At 53.0% G+C, this 19,580-nt stretch overlaps 1 protein-coding gene across 2 annotated transcripts in view; it reads right to left on the bottom strand.

Moving 5' to 3' along the window:
- The window catches only part of ABCA2 (ATP binding cassette subfamily A member 2), an 87,465-nt gene that overhangs the window by 15,968 nt on the left and 51,917 nt on the right, over window positions 1-19,580 (bottom strand). Inside the window, exons 18-35 of one of the 2 annotated variants that reach the window (XM_059715515.1) lie at window positions 18,714-18,864; window positions 17,822-18,026; window positions 17,021-17,185; window positions 15,987-16,167; window positions 15,078-15,290; window positions 14,399-14,595; window positions 13,567-13,761; window positions 12,784-12,968; window positions 11,658-11,778; window positions 10,909-11,199; window positions 8,143-8,361; window positions 6,629-6,731; window positions 5,626-5,954; window positions 4,125-4,338; window positions 3,399-3,504; window positions 2,527-2,638; window positions 1,857-1,917; window positions 1,167-1,341 (exon numbers count right to left, since the gene is read on the bottom strand). In XM_059715515.1, coding sequence (XP_059571498.1) covers window positions 1,167-1,341; window positions 1,857-1,917; window positions 2,527-2,638; window positions 3,399-3,504; window positions 4,125-4,338; window positions 5,626-5,954; window positions 6,629-6,731; window positions 8,143-8,361; window positions 10,909-11,199; window positions 11,658-11,778; window positions 12,784-12,968; window positions 13,567-13,761; window positions 14,399-14,595; window positions 15,078-15,290; window positions 15,987-16,167; window positions 17,021-17,185; window positions 17,822-18,026; window positions 18,714-18,864 — 3,223 coding nt within the window. The remainder of the gene's footprint in view (window positions 1-1,166; window positions 1,342-1,856; window positions 1,918-2,526; window positions 2,639-3,398; window positions 3,505-4,124; window positions 4,339-5,625; window positions 5,955-6,628; window positions 6,732-8,142; window positions 8,362-10,908; window positions 11,200-11,657; window positions 11,779-12,783; window positions 12,969-13,566; window positions 13,762-14,398; window positions 14,596-15,077; window positions 15,291-15,986; window positions 16,168-17,020; window positions 17,186-17,821; window positions 18,027-18,713; window positions 18,865-19,580) is intronic. The other variant, XM_059715516.1, reaches the window with a different exon arrangement.

Raw genomic sequence — 19,580 nt, 5'->3', positions numbered from 1 at the left:
CAAATTGGTGGAGGGAGCTGAGACCAGAGCCCAGACTGCCTTTCAGGAGAAAACAAATGTGGTGCAGGAGGCACCATGGCAGACCTGGGCAGCGGAGCTTACCACAAAGGGGAGAAGGAACCCCAGACTCCACCATGGCCAGGACCCAAATTCACTTTCTCTCAACAGGTCAGGTCTTGTGCCCAAAGCCCCATGCTCTATTGGAGCTATTTCTCCTACAGGCTGGACAGCCACGGGCATGACACAGACTGCTATATTGCCTCTTTAAACACTTGGTTGGTGCTTAACACTGCAGCAGATGCCAAGTAGGTACAGTACCTAGACAGAGAGACTCAAGATGGGCAGTCTGAGTCCTTTCCTAGCATTGCTGTAGTATTTACACTAGAACTGGTGCCTCAACATTTCATTGTTCGTTCATAAGAGCCCCTTTTGTCAGGGCTTTTCAGGGAGACCAAGATGGTTCCATTTCCTGCTGAAGTCTTCATGAAACAGGACATGCATTGTCCCAGTCCAAGCCCCTCGCTTCAGAGATATGAAACCAGGCCAAAGGGAAGGGCAGAACAATTATTCCCTCAGGATCCAGGATGGGATGATAACCTCAGATACCAAACCTACTGCATTCCACATGGCCCCTGTGTGCCAAAGACCCACATGGGTCAGAGACACACAGCCAAGCCACCCCAGTAACCCCACCAAATCCAAGTGTGCTGCTGTGCATTCCCCAGGAACAATGCCCAGCAGCTCCTATGCTAATAGGAGGCACAATGGCAGCAGAGTACTGTCAGACAGCCAACAGAGGTGAGGGAAAGCAGTGTCATACAGCCAGAGAACTCTGCAGATAGGCTGAGGTCCTGGCTAAAAGTGCAGCAACCTTTGCAGGACGGGTAGGAGGGAAATAGCTCAAAGACCTTCCATGGGCATTGGGAACTAGGAGAGGGGTGGGGAAAATGGCCCAGTTCTGGAAGTGTCTGCTGAGGAAGGAGTTTACTGGGGGTGAAGAGCCTTCAGGGGACTGGCCCACCACATCTGGGAGGGACATGGATGTCTCTTGCTTGATGGTCCTCAGTGGCATGCCCAGTGCACATAGCCCCCACTGGCCAACTCCTTCACTGTATGGGTCGACTTGAGTAGGCACAACTGCTCTGAAACACCTTGTCTGCTCTTACCATATCCCAGACATAGTTGGCCAGCCAATAGATCACTGGGTCACAGCCGCTCACAAACTGCAGGTGCTTGGCTTTGGTAGCCTTCTCAGCCACTAGGAACACCACAAAGCTGGCTGGCACGAAGGACATGGCCACGATGATGAAGATGGCAATGACCACATCTGTGCCTTGCAGTCTACAGTGTGGGAAAGGCAGCAGAAACAGGAGCAAGGAGGAGGAAAAGAGTTTGTCATCTTCAGTGAATGGCAAGGGGCAACTCACCCAGAGATAGTGGCCACCACTGCCAGGCACCCCAGTGGGGAGGCAGCACATGCCAATCTAAGCAGAGAGACCCGCCATAAGCAGGGGAAATGGCAAAATTCTAAGTTCTTCAGAAAAGTGACTCATGCTCCCAAGATACCCCCCCCCCCATGTTGTTTTTTGGTTGCTTCCCAAGTAGGCCTCCAATGCCAACGGTGGCCTTTCTAAAAGGCAGCTGCCTATGGCCCTGCCTAAGCCTGCTTGTCTGTTACAGAACAGACAGCCCATTCTGCAGTTTCCTCCTTTGCTTCCCACTGTTCACCACACAGCCCCTCTCAGGGGTGGCAGGGGCTGGCACTGCTCCTGCCTTGTGCGGTCCTATGGCCACGGCCACCCCGGCAGTGTCTTCTTCCCTTTGTATGACAAACACCATACCCCACTGGTACGTACAGGTAATCCAGGGAGAGGCTGGCGCTGGTCTTGTTCATGGGGTGATTGGTTACTGTGATACCTACAGCAAAAACAGGAAAGGGAATGCAGATTATGTGAAAGCAGAACAGCAGCCCTTCGCTCCCTCAGCCTCAGACAGGCCGGCTGAGAACAGCAGGACCTGGTGCCTATCCTGAGGAAGAGCAAGACGTTTCCTTCCCTGCTGCAGAGCAGAGGGAGTCCTGTCACCAGCAATAATCCTCCTCCTGTACCTCTGCTCGGAGAAGCTCACAGAACTTCAGATGTTAACTGATAAACCATATATGAACCCCAGCAGGGCCTCTGCTCTTGCCGTTTCATACTGGCATAAGCTGCAGCACAGAGGGACTTGACCAGAGCCACTTAGGGCTTACTTCAGCCTCTGCCACTGAAAATCATGGCATCTACCCCCCTGCAATGACCCCTGGGGCTCTCACAAGTATTTCCAAACCCAACAACACCAAAGCAGCAGCTTGATCAGGCTGGGCCCTCTCTTAATCCCCCATCACAAAGGAGTCAGGCACTAGCTTGCCCACCAGGGACGTTTCTTCCCCCATTCATCTGGGCTGCTCCCCAAAAGCAGGAAGGGGTCGGTTCCCAATGCGTCTCTCCTCTGTGCATGCTGTGGTCACCCGCACACCTGCCCTCTCACCATAGGCAGCTGGGTTTCCCCTGCTTTTGGGCAAGTTGGCGCGCAGGATGGCGTTGTTCAGCGCATTGAGGTAGGTGGGCATGCTGTGGTAGCCCTTGTTGTTGTAGAAGACCTGGAAGAGCAGAGCAGAGAGATGGGTTCAAGCTTGTAAACCCCAATAGGGGTCAGTGAGGGGAGGAAAGCAGAGGGGCTTGAGTGAGGAGAGATGGCCCCAGACAAGTCTGACAGAGAAAGCATAGGCCTCCCGGGGACTGCCACACCCCTACCCTCTCCTTCAAAATCTGCTGCCAACTGGTGCCCCACTGAGACAGGGAAGTTGCTCTTGTATTGTAGCTGGGGACTCACTCTCCTGTTACAAGCAGGAACACCCCCCTCCCACTACACATCTTCCTGCCCCCTTGCCTCCAGTCCTAGGAGCTAGCATGGGAGAAAGACCCCAGAATCAAGGGACTGCTGCTCTTTAGGCAGTCACCCACTGCTCTGGCAATGGTGCCCATCCATGAATGGCAGCAAGTTGGCCAAGTGCTGCTACAAAGCTTTACAGACACCCTGGAGACCAAAAGCTGCCGTACCTGCCCAGAGCAGGCAGCACATAGCCAGTTTTCTCATTTTGGCGAAGGTAGCTCTCTGCTAGCAACTGTCAGGGCCAGGAGGCTCCCCCATGAGGTTCCTGAACAAGAGCCACTCTCACTCAGGAGCACATGGAGACCTTAGTTTATTGCAAGTGAAAACCACCCCCTTGCACAGAAGCCCCTTTGACAAGGCCCAGGAAAGTAGGAGGGGGAAGAGTGAGTGGGAAAAGGGACCAGGGAGAGGACATGGAAAAAACCTCCTCTCTTCCATCAGACAAGACATGCTCAGGTCTCTCCTACCTGGGCTGTTCTCCTGACCGCGATCTTCCGCACCGTGGGAGGAGCCTTGACCCCAAACGATGCTGGGATGGATTTCTGGACATTGCCAAAGGTGAGCGCCCCATACCTGCGGTAGAAGGAGACACAAGAGGAGAGGCTGCAACCACCTTTGCTACACAAGCAGCTCAAAGATGCCCTTGAAATGCCAGGCTTTGTGGGGAGGGAGAACCCAGATCTGTTCTCCTCTGAAGGGCCTTACCTGGCATAGGCCACCCTGGGACCCTCTTCCTGTCGGCTGTGACAGCAAAAACACTTCTGAGCAGAGGCAACGGAATTCTGCCCTCACCTGTCCTGCTACCACAGCAGGCTTGAGAGCCATTTCCTTCACCACAAGGAATGCTGTCACTGCTGCTAGTCCATGATGCACTGGGCCTAGCATTTGCTGAGCAGCTCTTCCTGGATGATGGAGCAGGAGTCAACATGATCCCTGTGTCTCCTCAGAGGGCCAGCAGGAAAGCCCCTGCATTCAGCTGTAGGAGGCATGTAGCCTCCTGAGGGAACTCCTTCCAACTCTTATGATCAACTGTGCAGCTCTCCTGAGTCCCCCTAATGCCTCCAGGCCACCTCATGTGGTCTGCTGCCAGAGATCCATTACCCTCCTGGCTTCACTTCAGTGCCCAACCACCCACCTCTTCCAAAAAAGCTCTGGCACGGCCAGACAGCAGCAGAGCTAGCCCATGCTCTCACCTGTGCAGTCGGAAGCGGTCTGAGGTGTAAAGCAGGTACTCTGAAACATTGCGCCCGGTGATGTCAGCTAGGATGTCCCCTGTCACAACCTTCATCTGGGGCGGGTGGCCTCCCACCCCGCTGGGGCAGGAGAAGCCCGTCCCCTGCATGGAGCAAGTGCACTTAATCGGCTCATGGATGATGCGGGGCAAGGACGGTGCCGAGGTGATGGTTTCTGAAGGAACAAGAGAAGAAAAGCAGCTCTAAGTCCCTTCTGCATGGTGAAAGGCAGGAACACTTCAGAACTGCCCATTAACATTGGCCATGGCTGCTGTTGTTTCTGGGAAGGGGGAAACAATTGGAGTGCTGAGACAAGGAAAGAATCATGCAAGGAGAAAGCATCCTTGTGACCTTGCCAAAGCTCAGAGTCCACCTGGATTCAGATACCTGAGGATTAGCTCTCACAGGTTCTTTGGAGACACATAGCTCTATCATTTGAGGCTCCTTCATTATGTATTTTCTTAAAGATACTACAAGGTCCAAATGAATCAGAAGGGGTTAGAGATGGGAGAGGAGATTGATCAAGATCATATGACTGACAGCACTCAGTGACCAAGATGATTTACTTGTGGATTTGCTTTACAGTTAGGGCTGCCAGGCTCTGGAATGGGCTCCCAAAGGAGGTGTTGCTCTCCCCTACCTTGGGAGTCTTCAAGAGGAGGTTGAATAGATATCTGGCTGGGGTATTATGATCCTAGCACTCATTCCTACCAGGGCAGTGGGTCGGACTTGATGATCTGTTCAGGAACCTTCCAACCCTAGAAACTATGAAACTATGGAAGGAGAGGAACAGGGAACATGATGGAAGTAGCTGGAAGCATGAATAGTCCACAGAGATGGGAGATCACCAGTAATTCTTATCTCTGTCCTATGGTCCCAAAAGAGGGCACAGGAAGAAAGTAAAGTGCTATACAAGGTGTGCTCTATCAGTCTGGGGAACTCCCTGCCACAGGGTGCTACTGAAACCAAGAACTTGGCAGGAAAAATTCTACAAAAGGGCTGGACATTCATGTGTTGAAAACATCCTGGGTGACAGTGTAAGGGAAACCAGGATTTGGGGAGGGATAGTAAACTCCAGGCTTCCAGACATGCTCGAAATACTGGAGTCAGAGACTTGGGCGGGGTCATTTATCCCATATCTGTTACTATGGGCTTCTTACACATGCCTTTAAGGCAGCTGGTTTTGGCAGCTGTCAGATACATGACACTGGGCTGGAAGGAACTCCAAGCTGACTTTGTCATTCCTTTGTTTCTGAACTCTGCGACGCCAACAGAGATCTTCCTCCCTGAAAGGTGTGATAGGAAAATCCCAGACAAGCCCTTCCCGGGTGCAGTAGGGAGAGCAGTCCTTTAGGCCCGGTGGGCAGTGCCAGCCACCCAAGTTCCAAGTCAGGCAGCACTGTGTGACATGAGGCCAGGGGTTGTTTGTTCTCTACACTCTGGTCACCATGCCAGGCATTACCTTTGACAGTGGAGGGGTAGGTGGTGGAGTTCCAGGCATGCAGCAAGTCCTCGTCCATGGAGACAGGATAGTCAGATGGGGCAGGGGACGGAGGTGGTGGCACAAAGTTGGACAGCGGCAGGCCCTGGGTGAAGGAGTCAACACACATGGCATCAAAGTACTTGGCTGCCAGCATCTTGGACTCATTGCTGTTGAGGTTCAAGGTCTGCACCAGCTGGTCTAGGGTGCTGTTGAAGGCTGTCTTCAGCACGCAGGTGGCCCCCACCCCTGAGGGCAGGTGGAAGGTGTTGACGAGCAGCTGAGGGCTGGCATCAGGAGACAGCTTTATGCTGCAGAGGGAAAGTGGGTGAGACGGGCTCAGTGTGCAGGGGACCGCTTAGCATAGGCCCAAGAGTCCCTAATGCTTATGAAGCAGCAACATGGGCTTCCTAGGCCAGGCTCTAAAGGAGCAGCTGAGCTACTATGGCTTGAGGGACCCTCAGGGTTTGGTTAGATCTGGCAACCTGGCTTGGAGGCTGAAGGGGACTGGGTGGCTCAGGGAACTAATGAGGACTAGGGAGACTTGCTTGCTGGACACAGTCTTAAATCTAACCTGAGCCTATAATCTCTGATAGGTGTTGGCTGACCATAACTGGTATGAAATGAGCTTCTGGTCTCATTCCCCGTGGAGACAGCTGGCCACCGCCCCCAAGCTCATTACCTGTCTTGGTGTCAAGCTGTGCCATGGAAAAGACAGTAGATGAGGCTGAGCTCCAGCCTGGAGCCTTTCCCCAGTGCCAGACTCAGAGGAATGACCCTGCTCAGAGAGCAGCAGCTTGACTGCCCTCCTGAGCATCTGCCTGAGTCTGCAAAATCCCACATGGCAGCATTTCCCTTAGCAGGACATGAGGTGAGAAGATTCACAGGGATATGCCCTGTAATCCTAATCCCTTGCTGGTGGAGAGGGAAGGAGAAAGAAGGCAGCCTGGGGACATCTCCCAGGCCAGTGGTGGCAGCTTCTCACCGGTACTCGCGTCGCTCTTCATTGGCATAGGGGATGAAGTTGCCCTTGGGCTGGGTGTAGTTGTGATACTGAGACGGTGAGAGGATCAGAGGGGGCAGGTCACCTGAGAAACAAGGAGAGATGCTGCTGAAGGACTTCCCTCATGATGGTGGCCACTGGGCTCTGCCACACCTGCCTATTCTGGGTCTGGATGCCAGTCCTGGGGACCCAGAGAAATGGCCTGGGGGACTGGCAGGCCCACCAGCTGAGTCCTCCTCTCCCACTTTTCAAAACTGCTGGGCAACTTCCACCATAACACCCAAGGGTTACTTGGAAAGCTGCATGGCAACTGCAGCCCCTGGCACAAAGGCACCCATAGCCCAGGCCAGATGCTCCAAGGGGAGCAGGAGCCAAGATGAGACTGTTCTGGGTCAGAGAATGACCTTGGCACCAAGTTGATGAAGAAAGGCTGATGGCTCCAGCCAAGCCCCAGTTTTTCACCAATGGAGCCCAGAACCCATTAGCCACAGAAGGATGCTGCTGTCCAAAGCAGGCTGGAGTGGAAGTGCCCGAGTGTGCTGTGACTGGGGTTGCTAAGGGGCAAAACACAAAAGGGGAAGGCTGCAGGATGGGGTTTCACAGGCAGGGCCAGTCGACCTAGAATCACAGTTTATAAAACAGCCCCCACATGCTGCACAGTACAGGTGGATCCCATCTCACCACAGGGTTCATGTACTGCATCTGATTCAAAGAGCCTGTTTCCAGCCTTCCCACCCCAAGTAGAACATAGTCACCCTGTTGCAGACAGCTGCCAACCTGGGGTACCCTGGGAAAGGGGCATCCTACAGCCTCTGCATGAGATGGCTGGGGAGGCTTACACCTCCAAGAACCACCATCTGTGGTTCAGACATGTCAAACACTACTGGTCACATTTCCATGGGCATCTTCAAAGGTAAGGGCTGGAAACTCTAGGATTGTGAAGCCCAGGTCTGTGGGGAGGTATAAGATAGCCAGGGCTTAGCTATAACCCTTGTCCCAAGTGTAGCTCACCACCTTAGTTGGTAGGCAATATTTTACAGTTAGGGTAGCCAAAATCTGGAACCAACTTCCCAGGGAGGTGGTCCTCACCCCTACCTTGGGCAAATTCAAGAGGAAGTTGGACAATCACCTGTCTGCGGTCTTGTGAACCCAGCATTCATTCCTGCCCGTGGCAGGGGGTCAGGCTAGATGATCTGTTCAGGTCCCTCCCGACCCTAGCTACTATGAAACTAGGTATACTCAGGGCCGTCCCAGGGTGGGAATCAGGGTGACTGCCCTGGGCCCCGCACTTTGGGGGGCCTGCAGAGCTGGGCAGACTGGCTGCATCCAGCCACTTGCTATCCCCCCCCCACGTTGCTGATGGCTGTGGCAGCTTTTTCAGATCTGGGGTGCGCAGGATCAGGGTGGTGGCAGGGCCTCGCACCCTGCTTGGGTTGGCTCTGGGTGTACTGGAGAAAGCAGGCTAGGGAAGACCTGATATCGGCACCCATACGCACCTATTTCAGGCACTGAGAGTGCCACAGTCATGGCCACGCAAACGAAGAAGGCAGGCAGCAGGATCTGCGAGAAAAGGGCCTTGGTGTTGCGTTTGGCACAGTGGAAGCGCTTGACTATCAGCCCGTGGAACTGGCGTAGCTTGAGCCAGGAGCCCTCCAGCTTAAAGCTCCCCTGTCCTGCCAGGGCCTGGTCTTCAGCCTCAGCATTGACCTCTTGGTCTGGAGCACAGGGAAGCAACATGCAGAGGAATTTAGGCTCTTTGAGGCCCTACCACTCTGGGGGAAGCATCCATACCACACCCTCAGGACTTGGCACGCATACACATCAGTAAAAGCATGGCTGCTTGAGTGGCTAGTGATCTAGGTTGGGGTTCTCCACGCAACCCAGTCACATAGCATTCCCTTGAAAGGCTGCAGTCAGGGAGAGGAGGAGGAGAGCTGGGAACCCCAGTATCCGGGAAAGCGCACTTCCTTTAGGAAAGGGGACAGGCTGGAGACAGAGAAGGACAGAGTGCTGCAGCCAGAGAGCTCCCATTAGCAGTAGCTGGGGAAGTGCCAAGCCCCAGGCTCAGCTCTGGACAGGCAAAGCAGTGATGGAACTGATGTCAGACTCTGCTATGTGAGGCTCTGGATCCCCCCACTCCCAGAGCATCCCTTCTAGTGTCAGCAAGTTAATAAGACTGCCCAAGCATACCTGACTGTATCCCCAACCTAAGCAACACGTGGAGCCCCAAGACCCCACTAACAGAGAGGAGACTGAACAGATGTATCACGTAAGTGCACAGGAGACAGGAGGATGTTTAACTATCATACAGCTGTGTGTGAACCCAGGGGACACTACATCCAACAGGTTAACAAGATCTCTAATTTACACCTGAGGAAAACAAGGCAGGGAAGTTAAGTGCTTTGCCAAAGGCCACACAACCAGCTCATCAGTGATGGAGCCCCAGATCTTAAGACTCATCTATTCATGTGTGAATCAATAAATATAAAAGCATGTAGCAGGTGAAGGCTGGGACTTTTGTTCCAATGTGTCAGACAGCCCCTCACTCAAGAGGTTTGTGCATTTTGCTGTGAGAATGTGGAGGTAGTAGGTTCAGGCCAGGGGAAGAGGGTTAACAAATAAAGGTAATGTTTTTTCCTCTCATTCAACCATTCTTTTTCAATTTTTTTTAGCCAAGGCAGGCTTTAATTCTCCTCACCTGACATAATATGGGACCCTTCTGAGGGAATCCTGATCCACCAGGATCAAAACACTTCAGTACACCCTCATGACTCCTGTGCATCTGTGCCCACACACTGCACCCTCAGCGCTTCTCCACAACCTCCTCCTCCATCTGGAAGGTGAGGTGGTGTTAGGCTCTTCCTATGACAGCCTCACAAAGGGAGAAGTGCCTGACAGACCTGCTAGTGCCAAGATCCAGCAGGCAAAACCAGGGGGGTTGAGGGAGCTGATTGGAGAACAGCTAGTCAGAAGTTTTCCATCACAACTATTTTTGATACAAATGTTCGAGGGGGAAGAGAGGGGCAGTTTGGTGCAAATGCTTCAGAATACTTTGAATTCTCATGGAAAAAAAGGTTAAATGCCTCAAAACAGAAATGCTTGGACTCTAAAATGCTGATGTGGTGCCTCATGGCAGATGTAGCTCAGGTATCTCATGCTCCCAGTACCCGGTACAAGGTAGACTCCCCAGCAGGCCTTCATCTTGCATCATAAAGCAGGCCACGTTTCCAAGTGTATCATGACAAAGTGGTGCAAGAGCTCTCCCTCGCCCAAAGAGGGATGTGTATCCTGACACTGGCCATATTTTTGTGATTTGAGTATCCTGGTGATGACTCTGGCACACTCCTGAAAATACACTGTTATTTTAAACATAAATCTTCCCGCTGGAAAACATATCACTATTCTCCCAGTTAGAGTCTGTCATCCAATCAGGGAGTAGGGAATAAAAAACAGTACATGTTTTAGATGACTGACTATACATCAGCAACAACAAATACCAACAGTCTGGCTCAGGCTGAAAGTCATCTGCACAGGACCAACTGCTAAACATCTTGAAGGGCAAACATGTTGGCTGGATTCTGTCAGTTTGTGAAGGAGTCACCACCAGAATGAGGGACTTTGTATTCAGGGAGGAATCCAGCTAGCCCCATCTCATGACAAAGAAGAGTCAGTCCCAAGGTGTGTGCTCATCCACAGCAAGCAACACTTCTAGACTCTAGCTCTGGATTCCGCACACACACAGACACCTGCCTGAGGTACACACTGCCAATGCAAGCAAGGTACCATCAGGATACAGCAGCTCTGTGAGATCTCCCAGGTCCAGCTGAAATCCTCTAAGAATTCCTGCTGGCCCCTAAACTTGCGGCTTTTCCATCTGAGTGGGTTCCTGCTCCTAAGCAACCCACCAATGCTCAGGGGCTAGTGCTCACTCTCCCTTTCATCACAGCTAGTGAGGGTACCTCTGGGCATGTTTCTGTTGAAGAATGGGACTGCAGGGTGGAAGAGAGATTCCGGCATGCAGAGGTTTGATTGACTATCCCCCATGCACAAGCTGCAAACTTTCTCCCTGAACCCACGCTGGGGACAAGAAAGCTGGTTCGGGGGGATGGCAAAGACCAACTGGAGCTGGTAGCAGCCACCACCTCGCCTGTGCCACACAGGAGCTGAGAGCAGAGCCAGAGCAAAGCACCTGCTGCCCAGCCGAGCAGGCCAAGCCTACCCCTCTAGCAAATTCAAGGCCTGCCATATAGTGCGTTACAAACCTTGCAGACTGATGTTATCAGGGTCCTGCAGATTATCAAACAACGGAGAGTAATCCCCATAGAACTCCGAATAAGCCCCACCTTCATCACCCCGCACGGAGCCCACAGAGGAAGCCGAGCGCAGGGACGCCTGGGACTGGGCCAGCTCGGAGCAGGCCACCAGGTTGCTGAGCTCCACGTCTGGCTTCTCAGGTGTCTCCACTTCAGGAAGGGGCTCTCCATTGGCCTCAGGCTTCGGGCCCATTGGGGGAGCTGGTGGCTGCAGGGCATCCTTCTTGGACTCCTTCACATCTGCAAGGAGAAGGTGGGTTGGTATGGGAGCATCAAGAGCCATCCATCCTGAGGCAAAGCATCCTTCCATGGATATTGCCCTTGGTCTCAGGCAGGAACAATGGTTTGGCCCCGAGATGGGCCAACTACTCAATTGCTAGCTGCATGGATCACAGGGGCCAGATCCAAGCCTGAACTGAACGTGTTTTAGAGGGGGAAAGGAGCTCTTCCTTAAGGACCCTGCCATCCCAGGACGCCAAAACCCTACCAAGATTTTCTGGGTCCCATGAGCTCCCCTGCTCCTGCGCTCCAGTGCTGGCCATGCCAGAGGGAGGCTTTCACTAATGGTACACTCTTAACAAAGCTTCCTAGCAGCAGACAGGAGACTAGACAGGAGACTGAGCAAATTCTTCACCTGCCAGCATATACAGACACTGCCAAACACAAACCCTGCCCCTGCCCTTTATGTAGACTCCTACCAATATCACTGTTCTCCAAGGACTGGTCCTCCTCGGAGACCTTCAGGAAGACCTCTTCCAGGGTTGTGTCCATTAGCCCAAAGCTGGTCAGGTCCAGATCATCCAAGCTCTGTTCCAGGTGCTGCAAACAGGGATAGCTCCCAATGAGGAGATGAAGCAAACCATGGCAAAGAGCTGTTCTTTCAGGTTATGCATCAACAAGTCCCAGTGCCCAGTGTCCCAACCCCCTGAATAAAGATGGCCTCCCCCACTGCCCAGCTACCACAGACAGGATGGCTACATGTCTGACAATTGCCAGCACCTGGACTGATGCACTGCAGACCTCCAAAACTGCTAAAGGCTGAGCCCAGATCCTTAGCTAGAGCTGTCACAGACTCCTGTCCCCTGTGAGTTGGCATGAGACAGGGGGCATTGACAATTGCCTGTAGTTATGGTTGCAGGAAGTCTCATTCCCAGTGGTGCTCTGCCCCAACTCACCATTCACTGCAATTTGCCCACAGCCATGGAGCTATGGCAGTTCCCCTAGGGAAGAGTTTCTGCTGCCTGCTCACAGGAAGCAAAAAGCCCCCAGAGCCACCCAAGCAACCTGAAGGGAAGAAGAGCATGCTGTAGCAGCTGTCCTAGTGGCCTGGTGCCCTGTGTTGCTCTGGGAGCATCTGCTGCAGCAATACAAACTGACAGCAGACCAGAAAAGCCCAGGAGTAGGCAAGAGTGTGCTGGAAACTGAGCCATAAACAGCCTAGAGTGCATGATGTGGGGGACGCTCCATGCTGAAGGCTATGCCACTCAGTAAGGGCTGTGTCTACTCTAAGAGCAAAACCCTTAACAAATCAGGCACCCAAATCCCTTTAGAACCTTAGAATATTCCATCCTGAAACACAATTCAGTGCTGCTCCCACAGCCGGTGCTGCAACAACAATTCAGCACGTACAAATCAGAGGTAGAGTTGTCCATGAGGGATGTGTACAACAGACTAAATGTGTGTCTACCCGATGTCTCAGGGGAATCAAGCAGACAGAAAGCATCTCCACACTGTTCTTTTAGAACTGAAAATAAGCTCCACATCCCAGTCAGACCACTGCACCCTGCCCCACCCTGGACCAGCATCTGGGCAAAGGTCTGATACCTGGAAAAGCCTCTCAAAGCAGCCTTTCTTGACAGCCTCACTGGGCAGGATGTAGGAGAGCTCTGTGTTGGTGTCCGAGATCAGCAAGCAGGAGGCAACATACTTTTTGATGAATTGGGAGACCCGGGGCTCGGAGCACGGGCTGACTGAAGAATGGGATGGAGGGCTGTGAGTCTGTCCTGCATCTAGCACAAAGGAGAACCGGTCACTCGGTAAGTATGTCCTAGTGGGTCCTCAAAATGTTACCTTCTGGGATGTCCAAGCTGCTGCTCTTTTTGTTAATTCTGAATTCAGGGAGGGAGGGCAGGGTCTGGGTGCTGGGCAGAGCAGCCTTTTGTGCACACAGAATGCAGTGAGCTGCCCCTACACTGCCTTATGCTGGAGTGTCCCCAGCTACAGCTAAGAGGGGGATTTCGCTTCTGCTACTCATTAACTTTTGGCCTCTTTGCAGGAACTTCCAGTAAGTGGAGCTCGTTCCATTACTCAGACACTTGTTAACCAATGAATCATCTTTGGATGCGTCCAGCCTGGGCTGAATTGAAACCAGCATCCTGCAGGCAGATGGCTCCACGCAGGATTTTACCAAGCCCCCGAGCCAACCTGCGCTCAGAGGGGACAAGGCAATGCTGTCAGATGGCAGATACTATATCCTTGTGCAGGTAGTGAGATGGAAAATGTCCAGATTTTCAGTGTTACTTGAGCAGCAAAGCAGATGGGTTTTCCCAGTTTAGCTGAACTGATCACCAACAGTGGCTGCCCCTGGATCAGCCAGATGGGACTTACTTGTATACACATCTGTGTTATTCCGGGCATCTGATTGCCTTTTGACCACTGTCAGCTTGTAGCCATCCCCATAGGTGCTCTTGAGGAAGAGCGGGGAGCCACAGCACTTGAGCTTGCCATGGGAAATGATAGCGATGCGGTCCCCCAGCAGGTCAGCCTCATCCATGTGGTGTGTGGAGAGGAGGATGGTCCTTCCTGCCAGGCCAGAGAGAAGCACATATGAGGGGCATCAGAGAGAGGCAAGCAGGGGCAGGAGGTGCATCAGGGGGAAGAGGGCTCTGGGAAGGAGACAGCAGCCCGCACAGCACCTGGCTGACTGCTGCTGCCCTCAGACAACACACTGCCCTGCCAAGCAGTGTGATACTGGACATGGGCCTTAGAGATCTTTCCACACAGGCAGACAACTGCAACACTCTCCCCTCCCACAGCCTTTTCAACCAAGGGACTCAGCATGTTTCGTCTGGGTGAGGAAAGGCTGATGGGGAGGAAACAGAGACACAAAGGTGGGGAAGGACTTGTCTCAGATAAGAGCCAGCAGCAGGGGCCTGAATAGAACAGAGGTATCCCAACTCCCCATCCTGAGCTCCCCCAGCCCACTGTGTCTGTCCATTTGACACCATTTGGTTATGTATTCATGTCAGAAGGACACAAACTCCAGTCCCTATTTTCCTTCTTCCTCCAGGCAAATGGCCTAACTGAGGTATTCCTCTCCCAGGCATTCAGGGGAGCACAGGCTTTGTTTGCCAAGGCAACAATGGCTTGGATTGTGGCAGGGTGCAACCTGGAATGGCTGATAAAGCTCAACCTGCTGGGCACTCTGGGGTTTGCCCACCTGGTTTGTATTTGAGGATCAGATCCCAGATGGCCCTGCGTGCATACGGATCCACACCGGCTGTGGGCTCATCCAAGATGACAGCCCGTGAACCACCCACAAAGGCAATGGCTACCGAGAGCTTCCTCTTCATCCCCCCAGAGAGCGTCTGCACCAGCGAGTGCCGCTTGTTGGACAGCTCCAGGTCTTCAATCATCCTGGGGACAGACACAACATGCATCACAGCCCAGCAGGGCACATGGCGCTACAGGACAAGTGCTCCTGCCTGGGCAAGGCTGAGGGGTCTGGGCACACTGGCAAAAGCGTGGGCCAACAGCTCCGTTTCATGAGCAGGACAATGGCTTAGCAGCTACTATTTCAGACTCTCTGCAGACAGATGCATTGGGCATGCTACATAGAAATGCTTTCTTTGTAACCACAGAGGCTGGAATGACAGCTTCAGCTTTTACTACCCAAGCCCATGAGTTTCTAGAGTGGCCAGGGAAGTGCTGAGGACCTGCTCTCAGAAAACTGGGGCCCTTTTAGTCTCTTTGGATGGTGAATCCAATGCATCACTGGCCACCCTGCAAATGCTTGGCTCAGAGTTCATGGGGCCCTGGTTACAGGGCACCAGACCTGCTCATACCAAGCCATTCAAAGCAAGACAGCCTGAGGACTTGTTTACAGCCTAGGACCCTACTTATCCATCTCCTTGCGGATCTCCTCCTCCGCCATGCTCTTGAGCTGCGAGTAGAACCAGAGGTGCTCCTCCACTGTCAGCTTGTCAAAGAGCACGTTGTGCTGCGGACACATGCCCAAGTTCTTCCGGATCTCATCCATCTCTGTCCGGATGTCATGGCCATAGATAGTGGCAGAGCCCGAGGTTGGTGGAAAGAGGCCTGTCAGGATGGACCTGGCAGGGAAATGACAATGTGAGGCGGCTCCACCTCCTGATGCCTTCCTCTTCATAACAAATTGGTGCCTGCCTAGCACAGGGCCATTGCAGACAGCCCCTAAAAGGGACCCCAGCAGGATCACCCTGGGCAACAGCTCCATCCAGCACTGCCCAGCACCTCCATGCCCCAGCTCATTACAAAGATTCACCCTCCAAGACCTGCTCCCCGTCCCCAGCTGCTGCCATGTTAGAATGGCACCTCCCTCCTGCCAAGCCTCCCCCAGGCACTCAACTTTGCTTGAAGCCTTCACCCCACTGACATGCTCCCAGGCCTCCACCCTCAGACACACAATGGCTGTGTCTGGCAACAAGAGTTCCAGGATCTGAACATGAGCTTGTTCAACAACAGCTGCTGAAAGCACCTGGACAGTAACACCTGGGGCACGGCAAGGATGGGTGCCTGAGCTCCCATCTCTGGCTCTGGTGTAGAAGATAAAGCCTCTGGCTGGCACAGAGCCACTGGGGGCTCCTGGGACTAAGACCTCCAGGCAGGCCAGGGTGACAATTTGCTGAAGCCCAGAGAGTTTTAGCAACTGGAACAAGTCAGACAGGCAAGATGGGACAACTGCACATCTCGTTCCACTGCTGCCCATCATCTCTTCCTCACAGCAGGCAGTGAGGAAATAAAAAAGGGGTGCCCCCATGGTAACTCACATAGTGGTGGTCTTGCCTGCCCCATTGTGCCCCAGGAAGGACACCACTTGGTTCTCGTAGAGGTTCAGACTCAGCTTGTTCAGTGCCAGCTTCTTGTCTGTCTTGTAGACCTTGGTGAGCTTGTCGACACAGACAACCAAGGGCAGGTGGTTCGGCTCCTCCTCAATGCCTCGGGTCTCCTCTGCAATGAGAGTTGAGGAGTGGGGTTTGGGTGGGCTGTCCCAGCTCTTCAGGACTGGCCAGCAAGCAGCTCTGATTCCACCAGCCTCTCCCCTCGGGTAAGAGGGTACTGAGGAAAGGACTGAGTGACTTCCTGAGGGATGTGCCCACTTGGAGACCCAGCAGATGGTCACAGGGCTGCAGGAGCCCTGGCCAAGTGGAAAATGGCTGGGATGGCATTACTAATGCCAAGCGATTGCACAGCCTCAAACAAAGCTATTCAGGAAATTAAAAATGAGGGGCTGAATCCCAGGAAAGAACAAGGGCAGCAGCAGGCATCAGCTTGGAGAAAATTTGCAGCCTTGACCCAGTCTGTCTCCATCTCGCTCAACCAGACTCCCAGCTCCCCCTGCTCACCACCTTCTCTTTTGTCCCTCATCCTCCAGCCATCATCCTCTCCCTTCTTCTGTCTCTACCCCCAGCTAATCCCGTCCTAAAACACTGCTGAAGTGATGCTGAATTACGCCAGCTGGGATATGGCCCTGATCGCTCTTCCTGCTGAAAGTCACTTTTCCCCACTTTGTGTTCTCTCTTGCCCTTCACCAGATCCACTCCATTCTCTGGTGCCTTCTGTCAGAGGGTCCCTTAGGGCCTCACACCACCTCTGTAGTGAAGGCGTCTCCTAACAGCCACCCATTCAGGGAAACAGAAGCCAAGGAGGTGAAACCAGAGTACAGGGAGATGAAGTGACTTGCCCAGCATTGGCCAGCAACACAGGGGCAGCGTTGGGGACAGATCCTGGGGTCCCTCACCACATTTTCACCACTGGAACCAACCTCCATCCCAGGTTCTGCTCCCCCTATGGCCATACTTACCCAGTCTCCTGTTCTCCATTGCACAGGCTTGATCCTCCTCCATGATGCTAAGGCGAGTAGTTCGTGACCAGGGCCAGGTACACTCCCAGGTTTCAATCCGTCCATTCCCGAGCCAGTAAGACTTCTGGAAGGGAAAGTACCAGGGCCGGGGCAGGCCATACATGCCTGCAAGGCAAACCAAGCCCGGAAAATTAGAGGTGTGCTGCTCTTCCAGAACCACAACTGAAAGAACAGCACATTGTGAGGTGGCCAAGAGGCATCATAAGCAGATCTAGGCAACAGATTCTAGGTAGAAAATGCCTATTCCTCTCCCTAACCCCTCAAAAACAAATCTGGAGTGACTGAAAACTGAATTTTTGTCAAATCTGTCATACTGTTTCAACAACAGCAGAAAATCCATGTGCATTTAAAGAGCCCAAACATCTCAAGGTTATATTTGGATTTACCCAAATTTCACCTGCGGGGAAAAAGGAAGGAAAAATAAGAACCTGAAACAGGAATCTTAAGTTACAATTCAGCCAGAAAACCAACAAATTACTTCTTCCTGAAAACTTGAGCTGCATAGCAAGGAGAGCACCACAAAAAGGCACTGTCACCTGTGGGGCACATTTGCACAGAGATCCTACACAACCGCACAAGTACAATCCCACCCGTCATGACCAGAATCAGCCTCCTTTGTGCTCATATCCATTGAAGGAGGCTGCTAAAAGGTAGATCCAGCGATTCTAGCAGCATCTCTACATCTTGCTCATAGCTGGGTAGCTACAAGCCTCTCCCTGCAGGGGGAGTCCCTGCCCGTACCTGGGTGCACTGCTTCAATGTACCACGTCAGCACTCCATACACCACGGTGTCAATGATCAGCATCATCATGGACAGCAGCAGGTTGAAGTCGTCACCTTCTACAGGAGACTGGCTGAAGGTGTGCCACTGGATGCCCACACCAGCCACTTCATACAGAGCAAAGTACTTGGAGCCCAGCCCAAAGGCTGTGGTTGACATGAGGGACTGAGGGGAGAAGAGAAGGAGGACATTAGCCCCAAAACTGATCACCTAAATCCTGCACAAAAACCATAGACTGGTGCTGTGCTGCAGGGAGAATGGAGACAGTGCTGCTGTCTATACATGGGGCCTTAGCAGTTCACAGCTAGACTCAAGATGAGAAAAATGTGAGGGGCCAAGGAGTGGTTCACAAGGGGTTACATCCTACTGAAGAGAGCCAGTTTTCCTACACCTGTGGAACACAGGGAAGAGGTGTGGGGTTTGGTGTTAACGAGGCCCAGGATACCACCTCAACCAAAAGGGAAGAGGCTTCCTACAATGCTTTGCTCTTCTTTGTGACAGGGCAGATACAGGCCAAACTTTGGGGATGCCCCCAAGACCTTCCCTGACAGCTCCCAGGTCTCAACACATGGGAATCTGCAGTCATGAGCCCCTGGGTCTTCCCAGTTCTCTAACCACTTGCTACAGTGCAGCCCACTCCCTGGGGGTCCCCGACTACTCCAGTGACTGGGACTGGAGGAACAGACAGAGCTCTCTAATTGGGCAAGAGACAGCTATAGGACTTGGGGTGCAGGGCACAGCTGATCTCCCACTGGGAGAGAGCAGGCATGGAGAGCACTGCCTCTATACCCACCTCATGGAGCCTGGGCTCCATGGGGAGCTTATGAGCCACCATGACAGCCTGGTACTCACTGCAATGCACTTCTCAAAGGCCGTGATCTTGTCATGAGCCACTTCCTCCCGGATGGCAACGTACATGTAGGGGACGTAGCTCAAGAAGTAGATGATGCCCCCGCAGGCAGATGCTAGCTTGGCCTTGGAGTACAGTACAGATACCAGGAAGCTGCCAGGAAAGACATTGTTATCTCAGCTGCCCCAGAGAGAAAGGACATTGGGCCTCTTCCACACCACCCAACTTCCCCAGGTGATGCCCCCTTCCCAGACCCTACCTGAGCTCCAAGGGATTGGGTGGAAGAAAGGATAGTTAGTCTTCAGTCTTACTTTGACGGCCTTGAAACTCTCTAGTTAGCTACACAACAGGCACAGCATGGAGTGGTAGAGCAAGGTGCACTCACCCAGCCCTGAACAGAACCTCAGGAAACAGCTGAGAGAAGCTAGGGGATCTCTTTCACTAAAGGGCTTTCTAGAGATGGAGAGACGTCTGTCTGGGATAGTTTAAGAACAAGGACATCCCTTCCATCCCTATGAGTCTCATGCCCTGGAGATACCTGGGCAGTTTAGTCTCCATGGGCCATTCAGCTCCCAGCCCCTTGGCTGAGCCTAGAAGGACTCACAAGGGAACCCAATGTGTGTGCAAGACAAATCCCTGCCGCTGGCAATAGCACTGGACACAAGCTGGACAATGGCAGCTCACCTCATCACTATCAGATCCTGATACTCTATCCCTTCACCCTAAAGTTTCCATGGAAACCATCCCAGAGCAAGTACTGGTAGGAATTAGAAAAGGAGTGCAATGAGTAAGGGTGGAGTAGGGAAGGTGCATCGAGAGGGTTGCCTCCTATCCTTGCTTTGCCTTCCTCTAGGCCAGGAGTTGGTAAC

This window comes from Alligator mississippiensis, chromosome 12 (assembly GCF_030867095.1).
Source record: "Alligator mississippiensis isolate rAllMis1 chromosome 12, rAllMis1, whole genome shotgun sequence".
In the NCBI taxonomy this organism is placed as follows: domain Eukaryota; kingdom Metazoa; phylum Chordata; order Crocodylia; family Alligatoridae; genus Alligator; species Alligator mississippiensis.
This window is presented reverse-complemented; position numbering and strand designations above follow the sequence as displayed.